Here is a 12401-nt window from a genome sequence, read left to right as displayed (position 1 = left end):
TTTAAAGGAAACCATTGGGGATATTGAGGAACATGGCATGATCTGCTCAAAAACACTACTTTATTTCCTTTTTAAAGAAATTTGTACTTCTTTTTCTTAACTTTTTTTTTAATTTTTAGCTAATTTTAGACATAGAAAAGTTGGACAATTGATTTAAAAAAATACTTCTCTGATGTTAACATCATATGTAACATTATTTTCATTTTAAAAAAATGACTCAGGAAGCAATGTGTAGAATTGCCTGTCTAAGGATTCTTAAGAGGGAACCTGAGACAGGCATTCTTGGAAAATTTATTTATGAAGGGAGTGTTATTTCCTTGTTATTCTGTGTTGCACTTGTGGACATGACCAACCTAAGTCATTCAGATGGAGATATCTCACAGAAGATTGGAAACTTTAGTTCTGGAGCTCAAAGCAGAACTAGAAACTTAGTTTGGGTAATTAGCAATAGAAAACTGATAATTTAAAGTTGCTGGAGTTAAGATGGACAAGGGAGGGGAAAACAAAGAGGCCTCTTAGGGTAGAAATGTGTGAGATGCTTATATTTAGAAGAGTCAAGTTCAAAAGTGAAGACTACAGAGGTGTTTGAGCAATTGGAGCAAAGCAACAGAATTTAGTGCCATAATAGCCATTAGAAAAGTTTCAAAAGGAAGATGATATACTCTAGTGGGCATAGCATGGTGTCTTAGACAGAAGAAATATGGAGTTGTAGAAAGAGCATAAGCCTTCCATTTATATAGACTTGAGTTAAAACTGAGCAACCTGCATAAACTTTTGAGCACCAATGTTCTTATTTGTAAAATGCGTATAATAATATTTACCTTACAGAAAATTTATAACAATTTAAATAAGATGTTAAAACCAATGTAAATTAATTGGTATAATTTCTTGAATATCTAAGAGGCTAAGAATAATTATAGAAATAATATGCCATGTAGTAGAGCCTTGTATTTATATCTTGTCCACCATAACTCCCTAATACCAATTATTATTTTATCCACATTTATAAATGTCATTTAGTAATATTTTGTTAATTTGATTAATTTTCTCATTGTATATCAATTAGAATTCTGTAAGATTAAAAAATCCACAAGCCACGTGTAAAAATCTATCGCTTTACTTCATGCCTACCTGCTTAATAAGCAAATTTCTTAATATTGGAAATGCTAGTCTTGTATCATTAGGCAGGATTTTATTCCATCAAGTAGAAACATCTTTCAATGTTGTCTTTGTCTTTAATAACTCTTAAGTATGGCATGCCAAATGTTATTGATATACAAATGAGTCAAAAACAGATCTCAGAAGATTTTTAGGAAATAATAGATAATTTAGATTTTATAAATAGCGTATCACTAGAAAGTAACAATGAAAAGTTGGCAGTTAGTCATTTTACATCTATATGCATATATACACATTATATGTGGGAAGATGCACACTTATGCAAATATATTCTATAAGATATCCTTACATGGAAGTACATTCATTGCTTATGTCTTCCTAGAAACATCTTAGACTTATTTGTACCTATATTCTTTCTTTTGTTGGTGTATGTTTATAAATATTTGTCCTGACTCCAAAGTTATTATATTGAAATTAGTAACTATAATAATGCCTCTCTTTCCCTCCAAATGTAGTATCTGGTTCTTTACATTTGGGGTTTATAGGAAATGCTATCTTTCCTTGAGGCATCCATGAGTGATGGTGTGCACTGGGATGCAGTACATTTGGTTATTCTCTGTACTTCAGTAGAGTGAAGGTGATATTGGCATTATGAACAGCAATAGCAATAGATAGAAAATTGTCTCTGTCCCTTTATGTAACCCCTGTGCATTTTAAGGTTGGAATTGTACTGATTGGATAGTTAGCCCACCACCCAGATAGCCCTGTATTTGCTCACCCCCAGCACTGCCATTGCCTACTTTCCAAAATCGTGAGAATACCTCAGTTCTCTAGGCTTTGAAAGCATTCGTTGCCTCCATACTTAGTACTCCATAATCTACTGCTTTAATGATATAGTCGATCATTGACTCCTTGATGTATGATCTATGTGCCCAACAAGACCATAAGCAGCTTAAACCAAAACCATTACGGATATTCTTGTTATATCCTCTATAGAATATTATAATGTCTGTAATTAGTGTATGCTTAAGACATTATATGTTGAATGAATGAAGAGATGAATGCCTACAATTTCTAACACTCTAGCCCATGGTGTGGTATTAAGATCTCTTTTAACAAATGGCACACTTTTTTAGGCCCTAATTAAATGCAAGAAGCATAATCTATATTCTGATTTCATCAATTGTGTGGTGGTTGAATAGGATGCTGCATGAGAGCATCCTGTTTTATTCTTTGCAACATACTAGTACCTGGCAGTGTATGGTGCAAGGGAGGTGCCTTACGAATATGTATTGAGTTGATGAATTCTGTGTTAGATAAGGATACCTTCCAGTTTTCCCTCTGGTAGAAGGGCATGTAGAATTACATGAATTTGAATACCATATTATTTGATATCCAGAAGCTTATTTATGTTACCTTAACCTCCTCTCAAATTGTGGCAATTTCTGAGAGAAGTACACACTGGCCTTGGACCAGTCATAATTATTTGATTCACTCAGTCTAATTAAATGAAATAGATAAAAACTTAAGGACTGTTTTGCAATTCCTTGGTACATTATTTTACTAACATCCGTAAATGAGTATGTTTGTGTGCATGTATGTGTGTGTATATTTTTTTAAATATATATACATATATGTGTAAAAACAACTTTAACGTAGTTTGGAATCTAAGACCCTATGTTGGCAACCTATCTCAAAAAATACTTTTAACAATTTTTTAAAAATAAATTTGACATAGTGGTAAATATTTTTAGTTCTTTGGACCCCTCTTAAACCTCTTAAATCAAGAATAGGGTAGGGCACACATGTTGGTTATAACTACCTTACAAATCTTGGCTTTCCTTTAACACAAAACTAATCTTTTTCTCTCTTTCTGAAAACATAGCGATTTTAATTTATTTCTCTCTCAAAGTCTTCTCTCTTAAATATCGCATTGGTACTATGATCATTTCTCATAAGATTTTTAACATTTTCTTTCTTTTTTTTAGAGCTTAGTGAAAATAGGGGAACTAGTTGGAGGATCTTGGAAAATTTCAGAGTTCAGCAAAAATTAGATTCAAAAATCCCTAAAATGTATAGTAGTCTTGATATCATGGGAGATGTTAAGAAAATGAATACATGATTAGGGTTATTATCATGTGCTCCTAAAACTTATCGAGGCTTTATCTTTCATAACACTTACAAATTATGATTTCATTATGGTTGATTAGAACAAGTATGACATTTTATTTTAAATATTCTGTACTTACACTGACTTGGTTCCAAATATTCACCATTCCCAGTTCAAGTAAGAATGATTTTCCTGGGAATTGATTTTTTCCCCCCATTTTATTATTGCTTCTTTATTAAAGACAAAAAAGAGATATGATTTTTTAGATATAGAAATGAATTTGTTCTTTCATATAAACTTGACTCTTATCTCTATAACAAAAAAGTAAGTTGATTCCTTTATTAACTTTTTAATTTAAAAGACTATCTCTTTTATTAAAGGCTTAAGGGAAAATCAAAATCATTGATTTGTGGATTTGAGGGAATATAAATCCCGCTCATCTAAAAGCTTTGTTATATAATTTTTATCTAGATGTAATTCCATCCAAAATAGTACAGTATGGGACTAGAGCTGAGAAAGGTAAGTCTTAAGCCTTGACTAATAATGCAATATATGATACTTACGGGAAATTTTTACTGCTGCTGAATCTGATGAAACAATATTGGTTATTAAATTAGATTCCACACGCATTGTTTTCTTCATTTCTATCATTAACAAATTTAATATTCAAATGTAAAGACCAATTTTGTTGGGGACAGCTTTAAAAAAAAAAAAAAAGCTCCTCCCTTGCACCACACACTGCCAGGTACTAGTATGTAGTATTGTATCACACTGGTGGAAGAGAAAGCAAAGCATTTTCAATCTTTCTTAGATAACTGTTTTGAAATAGAGTAGTGGCAGCAGGAAGCTGGATTGTTTTATAGTTCATGTTACCCATAATTATACATGAAGAAACAAAAACCTAATTCCCACCATGACTCCAAATAGCAAATTAATCATTGAGCAGAAACTACTAAAACATGGGCCACTTGTTTTAATTGTTAACTCATTTCTCAGAGGCTGATTGGGCATAGAACATCTTTATATTATACTTGAAGAGAAATATTTATATTTAGCTTGATTGCATTTGGGATAGATCTACATAGTTAACTGAAGAATTGTTCCCAAATGATTTTCACCATGATATGTTTTCATTTTGATTGTTAAATCTTGGTCCGTCTACACAGGAGTACAATTAGTATAAACTCAAAAATACTTTTCATTCAGTTGCCAATGAGAGGTACCTCAGTTTTTTTATTGAATGATCTGATTCAGAAAGCTCTTTAGCATTCAGATGCCAAAGGTATTTTGATTGCATTGTACTATCAAAGTGTGTCATATCTAAAGACTAGCTATGTCGTAAAAATTGAATATCTACAGCAGTGAGGATTTATTATATAATTCATATGTCATAGATCTTACTCTTCTATACTGAATGAAGTTTACTTAAGGTATTCTATGTCTTGATAGTTGTGCAAGAAGACACTGGATAGACTCCAATCACACTATGAAATACAAAATAAAAATTTAATAAATAGCAAAACTATTTTTTACTACATGTTATGTTAGTCCTTTGGTATTCACTAACAGATACTGATGATAAAAGAGAAAGACAAAAGTCTCAGAACAAATTAATGATTAGACTAAAAAATCAGAGTGAAAAATTTAAGTATCAATACAACTAGAACCTTAATTAAGGAATTTACTATTCATTTTTCCCCACTATAGGCATCAATCTTTAGTCAATTTAAACTTCAGCATGCACACAGGTGTCTCATAACACACTGTACACCAACTCCAAATGGGTGAAAATATGTTATGGTTAAGCCCATGAAACTTTTATATTCTGAAAAGTGCGCCTTCATGAAAAGATTCAAAATATACAACTAATTTCACTGAACTATTTTAAATAGTGGTTGGATAAGTGATTTAAATGACGAATTAATTCAGTGTGTACTATAAAGATAAAAACTAAAATATCATGTGAAAGTCTTTTAGAAAATAACCATAATTAAGAAAACAGTAAGTGTAGAAAGGAAAGATATTTAGGGTGGCTTTTCCTATGTGAAGTAAGATTTTTTTTTTGCTACAGCTTATTAAATAAATTCTATGTAATGTATACACATGTATGTCAGATAGGGATTAAGTTATTTCATTTTTTATGATTTTTGTACTACCATGATATAGACTGAGTAATTTCTAAGATGTTTGAAGAAAAATGTCAATTATGATAAACCGTTAAAGAGCAGAAACATAATTGCTGTGTTTTGTATGTGTGCTGATTTTGCAGGTCTAGCTGTGGATCATTTCAGTGAACGGATATACTGGGCTGACCTTGAACTCTCTATTATTGGCAGTGTTCTATATGACGGCTCTGATGCAGTAGTCTCTGTCAGCAGCAAACAAGGTTTGTGAAGTGCTTTTGCTTGTGCTTTTGATTATCACTGAGAATATTAAATACTGATACATAAAAGTATGGAAGCTTTACATTCTGTAATTCCTCAAATTCTTTCTCTCTTCACTTATAGCTCTTACTATTCATTACAATTTTCTTTCCTACTAGAATAACAGAGGCCAGGCCAGAAGAACTTCTGGACTCTAGGACAAACGTGGTCCATTGCTACCTGGATTCAGAAAATATGCATTCTGTTTGTTGCTTCTGTGGATGTTCTGTTCTGAGCAGAACACTTCAAGTAGTCAAGATTAGTGCCTGTGAACACTAATTTTTATTTCAAATTGCAATGATAAGTAGGAAACGAGTTACTGTATACAGTAAAACGGCATAGTAACAATTATTATTATAGGTAATTGATAAGAATACTCCCTTCCATGTGAAAAGCAATGTGTGGAAATGACAACTTACCTCTTCCACGAGTGACTACAGAATCTATCTGTGCTCTTCTCTTGTGGCACCCTTTTTATCTCTATCTCTTTGTCTACCTCCTATTTTTTACCCTCATTTTTGACTCCCTTCTGTTCCTCACACTTTCCTTGCCTGGCAATCTCAGTTCTTTCCACTGAATCTAATTTATTTCCCTTCTGTTTTTCTTTTCCTTTCCTACCAAAACCCCTTACCTATTTACCACAAATTGTTCACAATATGTACTTGAAGTTTTTATATTTACATATTTCATTTACTGAATATTGCTTTGCTTCCTGGTTTTTTTGTAAACAAAAGCAGAGAAGTTGCAAGAAAAATAATTGTATCGAACCTGCACTGTGTCTTTACTCTAAGTGTGTATTTTTTGTATGATAACCCTAGATGGAAAAAAATTCCATGTTCATATAATTGATTACAAAAAAATTAACCTGTTTTAGCGTATTTACTTTTTACTTACTATTTCAAGAAAGATTGAAGAAAAAAATGTTAAAAGAGATTTTATTTTACAACCTTTAGATAAGTGAAATATAAATGTTATTTTACTTGTTATAAGTTTCAGTACCCAAATTTATATTCTTTATAAAATCTTTCAAATAATAGCCATTTTGTAAACTGCGAAAAATTATTGTTGTTATTATTATTATTCTCAACCAAACTAGTCATTTGTATGATTACAATTTGCCAGTTTGTTTTCTCCATCCCATTTCTAAAACAGACAATAGTAGTGTCAGATTTTTGTGGGGGATTTTACTGTTTAAAATCAACTTGATTGTTTGATAAAATTGTTATTGAGGCAATCTAATTTGACAATTAATTTTATACAGAACACAAAATGAGAATTTTGTGAACTCCTGCTTTTGTGCAATGGATAACATTGGCCTGTAGGCTTTTTTTTTTTCTTTTTCTTTTAGTAAATTTATTTATTTATTGGCTGCATTGTGTCTTTATTGCTGCACACGCTTTCTCTAGTTGCGGCAAGCAGGGGTTACTCTTCGTTGCAGTGTGCAGGCTTCTCATTGCGGTGGTTTCTCTTGTTGCGGAGCACGGGCTCTAGGCACATGGGCTCCAGTAGTTGTGGCTTGCAGGCCCTAGAACTCAGGGTCAGTAGTTGTGGCGCATGGGCTTAGTTGTTTTGCAGCATGAGGGATCTCCCTGGACCAGGGATCAAACCTGTGTCCTTTGCTTTGGCAGGCAGATTCTTAACCACTGTGCCACCAGGGAAGTCCTGTAGGCTTCTTTTTGTTATTTGTTTGCAAACTGTACAACAGAGAAGATTACTGTGTATAATAAGGCCCCCAGCAAATGCTTTGTGGTGGTGGAGATGATTAGAGTGATAATGGAAATGTTTTTTATGTTATGAGTGACAAGTTTAATATTTCATGTATTTCTACTGCTTATTAATCCTAAGAATTTTACAGCTAATATTAAAAATATTCTAGTTCTAAAAGTTTTTTTTATAAACAGGAATAAGATTTTCTATATGATCTTGGATAAACAGTTTTCTTAGTCTGAGTATTTACATTGCAACTTTTATAACTCCACTTTTTAAAAATTCTAGGCTTGTTACATCCACACAGGATTGATGTCTTTGAAGACTATATATATGGTGCAGGACCTAAAAATGGTGTATTTCGAGTACAAAAATTTGGCCATGGTTCAGTAGAGCACCTAGCTTTAGATGTTGATAAAACAAAAGGTGTTTTGATTTCTCATCGCTATAAACAACTAGACTGTAAGTATGATATTTTATACTATTCCTTATATTGGCAAAGTTTCTTTCTTATGACTCTTGAAATAAACTACCCATATTTTTAAATTCTTAACTCTATTCATGGCTTAACCACAGTAAATTAAGTGACTTTAATTTTGATATCACCAGACTTTTCAAATTACCAAAGACAAGATTTAAACAATGCAAAAGTTGCTATTTCCACTAAAATAGATATGAAAACTTCAGGATTTGGTTGTGTTTTCTTGGAATTAGAATTAACTTTGTTATAAAAATTTACCTCTTATTATGATTTTTTCTAAATTCTCAATAAAACCTTGTGGGTCTATAGATAAACCATGCAAGTAAGGAAATTTATCATTAGCCTTTTTCACTCACTGATAACCAAGTAACAGTCATAGCTTTAACATTTCATCTTCAAAGGTGTCTGAAGAGAACGGTTCCCAAGGGCTGTATTTTCTCTGATGGTTTATGATTTTTATTGTTACTTTTTCTCCTAGAAAGAACTAGATGATTGACATATTTATCTTGAAAGATGTTTCAAACACAGCCATCAAAAATATTGAAGAACAAAGGAAAAAAATGTGGCTAAAATTCTAATGATCTGTGTTTATGTATGAGGTCACCCTTCAAAAAACTGCTTAAGATGTACTTATAATCATTCTTTATGGCAAATAAAAATGGATTTAACCTCATTTGGTATGATGATCTGGAAAGATAACAATTGATATTTACCAAATCAGGTTTGGAAACAGATTAAAACAACATATATCCCCCTAAAATCTTCCTGAAATTCTATTCAGGATTTTGCTACTCTTTACCAATGATCTGACACATATGATTCCAAGGTTAATATGAGGACATTCCCTCTCATCCTCTAGTTCTGTTTGGTTCATATTTATAGTCAGATATTGCCACCTTCATGAAAAATAAATAAATAAAAGTCTGCCCTGAGTATAACGGGTGTTTGAGTAGTGGTTCTTACAGAATGAAAACCACTTTCATAGTCACCATTTCACTACCTGAAACAGATGGCATTTCTGTTTCATTGTAATGACCAATTCTGTACGGAAAGCCTCGCAGCAGCTGTAGCTGCAGAGGATACTGGTTGGATAGAAATTTAGGCAAAAATAAATGTGGTACCTGTTTATCCATGCACACAAACTCCTACCTGAGGCAAAGGAAACCACATTAAACATGGTTCTTAGAAAAAAAGTCATGTTTTGTTTGTGTTCTAACGGACAACGACATATGGATTTTAAGCCTTTGTAAATACCAGGGAGAGTTGTTTCTGTCTGCTAAGCCAGTCTTGAAACTATTTAAAATGAGAATTAGATCCCAAAGACTTCAGTTGGCTTTACTTTTACAACAATCCCAAACTGCACTTCAATATCTCAGACCAACTCTTTTGCCAAAGAAAAAGTGACAAAGTATGTGTTTGAATAATGTCTTTTCCCTTATGGGAAATGTAAATTAGGGTAAATTTTCTATTAATGATAAATGTTGGGTAGTAATTTCTTTTCCTCTGTAAAGGAGAATTGGAATATTGAAACAAGATACCCCCAGTAAAAATTTGTTGTTATTTCTTTTCAGCATCGCTAATTCATCATTTCACCTTATTGAATCTTATGTTTTTGAAATCTACTGTATTTATAGTTATGAATTTCTTTGTTCTTTTGTTTTATTTTGATCAGTACCCAATCCATGCTTGGATCTAGCATGTGAATTCCTCTGTTTGCTGAATCCTTCTGGGGCCACCTGTGTGTGCCCGGAAGGAAAATATTTGATTAACAGCACCTGCAATGATGACAGCCTCTTAGGTAGGTAAACTTCATTATTCTATAAATAATGAATTAATGTGTAGAATAAATGTTCACAACTACTAAAACTGAGCAGAATTAGCTCTCAGTCATTACTGATATCATTTCCATGATATCACTGGTTCTTGAGTGCCTGTGTAAAATATTATTTTCTCTGATGATGACTTCCTATCAATTTATTCACAAAGCTGCATCCAGCAATTACTATACATTGAAGAGTAGATTAAGAACTTTGAAGTCACACACAAAATCGAGACATTTTTATATAGCTCTTATATCAGTAAAGATAATGATATTTCTGAGGGTGCTATTCTTCTATTAATTTAAACTCAACTCCCAAATCCAGTTATTCATTTAGCAACTATTGTGTGCCAACACTAATTTAGAAACTGAGGATTAATTTAGAAACTAAGTCTTAGTTTCCTCTGTGTAAAATTTGATTAATAATAAATACTACTACTAATACTAATAATAGTAAATATTTTGAGAGCTTATGAGCAAAGTATAACACTAATTTAGAAACCAAGGACTAAGTTAGAAACAAAACTGAAAATATTTCTTCACTCAAGAAGTTTATATTTTAGAAGCTAGAGGTTGGCACAACCATTTAAAAACCTGAAACATTATTTCAGATGCTGGTATGTATTAAATAGCAAAACACAAAAAATCAAATGAAAAAAAAAAATCACAACCAAAAATGTGTGATGGGAAAGAGAAAAAAAGAGATGTCTCTTGGATATTTAGGCAGACTTTCAATAAGTTTCTTCATATTCAAGACATTAGCCATAATGGAAAAAAAATGCTACTAGGAGAAAAGAAAGTCAATACATTAATTTTATGTCACAGGCAAGAAGGCAGTGCTCCAAAATCACTTGACTGTCACAGCAAATGTTTCCAGTGTGATACACACTTAGGATCTCTTCATAGTGGGGCTTCCTACCTGTTGTATTTCTCTGTTCATGTGAATACAGTGTCTTTGCCCTCAGTCAGCATCTCTACCCCCGTATCACTGTCTCCTTGTTCCCTACTGAGGGTTATATGCCATCTGAAATCTTTTGCTTTTCCTAAGGCACTCCATGTCTAAAACTGTCATAGCTCTTTCATTTAATATGTAATTTTAAGCACTGATATGTAAAGCTCTCGAGATTGCAAAGATGAAATGATGAATGACACAAACACCAATAAATAGATATATATGGGAATAGTGTTATAAGCTGCAGAAGACACAGAGTTTAAACTATTGGGCTGGGCAAAAAGTTTGTAACATCGTAAGATGTTATGGAAAAACCTCAATGAACTTTTTGGCCAACCCAATATTATGAGTAATTAGATGATTATCTAGTTAGAGAATTGATTATAATTTCCTATAGAATATCACCTTAGAACGAGATCTGCAAAGATAAATTAGATTTAGATTAAGTAGGAACGAAGGAACAGGACATTGAGACAGAAGAATCTGTCTGAAAAGTCACGAAAGCATGGAACGTAAAGAAAATGAGTCATTTATTCCAGTTGTGTGTAGGATGTACAAAGTGCTGTTGTGGGTGGCAAGGTTGGAACATTCTTAACAGAGAGCTAAAAGTGAATCATGATTGGTATTTTGGATAGGTACTTTAGTACCAGTCATTGAAAGGAATGCTGTCATGGACACTAGGATAACCCTTCCTCTTTACCAATTCTCCCAACCAGAGTTGCCATGATCTCAATTGTAATGATAGAATAAGAAAATTAAATGAACATTTTCAAACACTATCATATACGTTTTTCACTCACTGCTCTTACACAGTCATGCAGATGAACTATGTATGGCCACGAATTCTACTTAGTTAACATCTCAGAAATAGATTCTTAAAAATGTCAACAACTCCTTCTTTGTAGAAGATGTGCTGCATTTTCACTAGTTCCACACACACCCAGAAGCAGTGCTCTCTCAGATGCCTGCTAGGTGCCATGTCTACTCACTATCGTTTCAGTGGGAGAGACCCTTGGGAGAGAGATTAATATTCTGCACAGAAACACACAATGTATGCTACCAGTGTGACTTTTACATTGGTTCAGATAAGTGTTTTTTGGGGGTTTTTGTTGTTGTTGTTTTTTGTTGTTGTTTTTTCATGGTCAAGTTGCAGACAGCTTTTGTTGTTTTTCTTTTATAAATAAGACTGTCTCTTCTACATAAACCCTTTTCCCCTTTGCTTAATGTAAATAATTTATTCAATAATCCAGAATCAACAAATACAGATAAAACATTGAAGTATGGGGAGGCTCAACTGACTGTCTAACATTACTTAATAATGGTGGTACTCTAAGGTGAACCTAGGCATTCCACAACATTAATCATCACATGATACACTCCAGTGCCTCCAAGTCATCCGAAGTACCCATTTCCAGAGTCATTGGTAATGCTAGAAATAATATACAGAAAGTGCCTAGCACAATGCCTTGCAAAAAAGCAGACACACAGCACTCTGAGATAAATCTGTCACAAAGCAGGCAAGAAAATGGAGTTAGTTTTTTGCTGTGTTAATTCACCAAATTGCATAGTTTTATGTTTTAAGGAAGCACTTTGTCTAAATACACAAAGATCTAAAACTTTTTTAGAAATTTTAGTTTTACTCAACCCTGCTTGAAAGGCAGGATTATAGCAACCTCAATGTTTATTTTATAATTTGAAAGAAAATCTTATATTTTAAACAATCTGATTGTTAAAAAATATTCGCGTTGGCCTCTATATATGAGCCTTGGTAATGGATGGCTAAGGCCACT

At 32.7% G+C, this 12401-nt stretch overlaps 1 protein-coding gene across 1 annotated transcript in view; it reads left to right on the top strand.

Annotated features, from left to right (window-relative positions):
- The window catches only part of LRP1B (LDL receptor related protein 1B), a 1778947-nt gene that overhangs the window by 1689852 nt on the left and 76694 nt on the right, over positions 1-12401 (top strand). Inside the window, exons 80-82 of the mRNA XM_057745031.1 lie at positions 5499-5615; positions 7648-7821; positions 9513-9638. Coding sequence (XP_057601014.1) covers positions 5499-5615; positions 7648-7821; positions 9513-9638 — 417 coding nt within the window. The remainder of the gene's footprint in view (positions 1-5498; positions 5616-7647; positions 7822-9512; positions 9639-12401) is intronic.

The sequence above is a fragment of the Hippopotamus amphibius genome, chromosome 8 (genome assembly GCF_030028045.1).
Source record: "Hippopotamus amphibius kiboko isolate mHipAmp2 chromosome 8, mHipAmp2.hap2, whole genome shotgun sequence".
Lineage (NCBI taxonomy): Eukaryota > Metazoa > Chordata > Mammalia > Artiodactyla > Hippopotamidae > Hippopotamus > Hippopotamus amphibius.
Note: the sequence above shows the minus strand (reverse complement) of the source record. Positions and strands in the feature narration are given on the sequence as shown.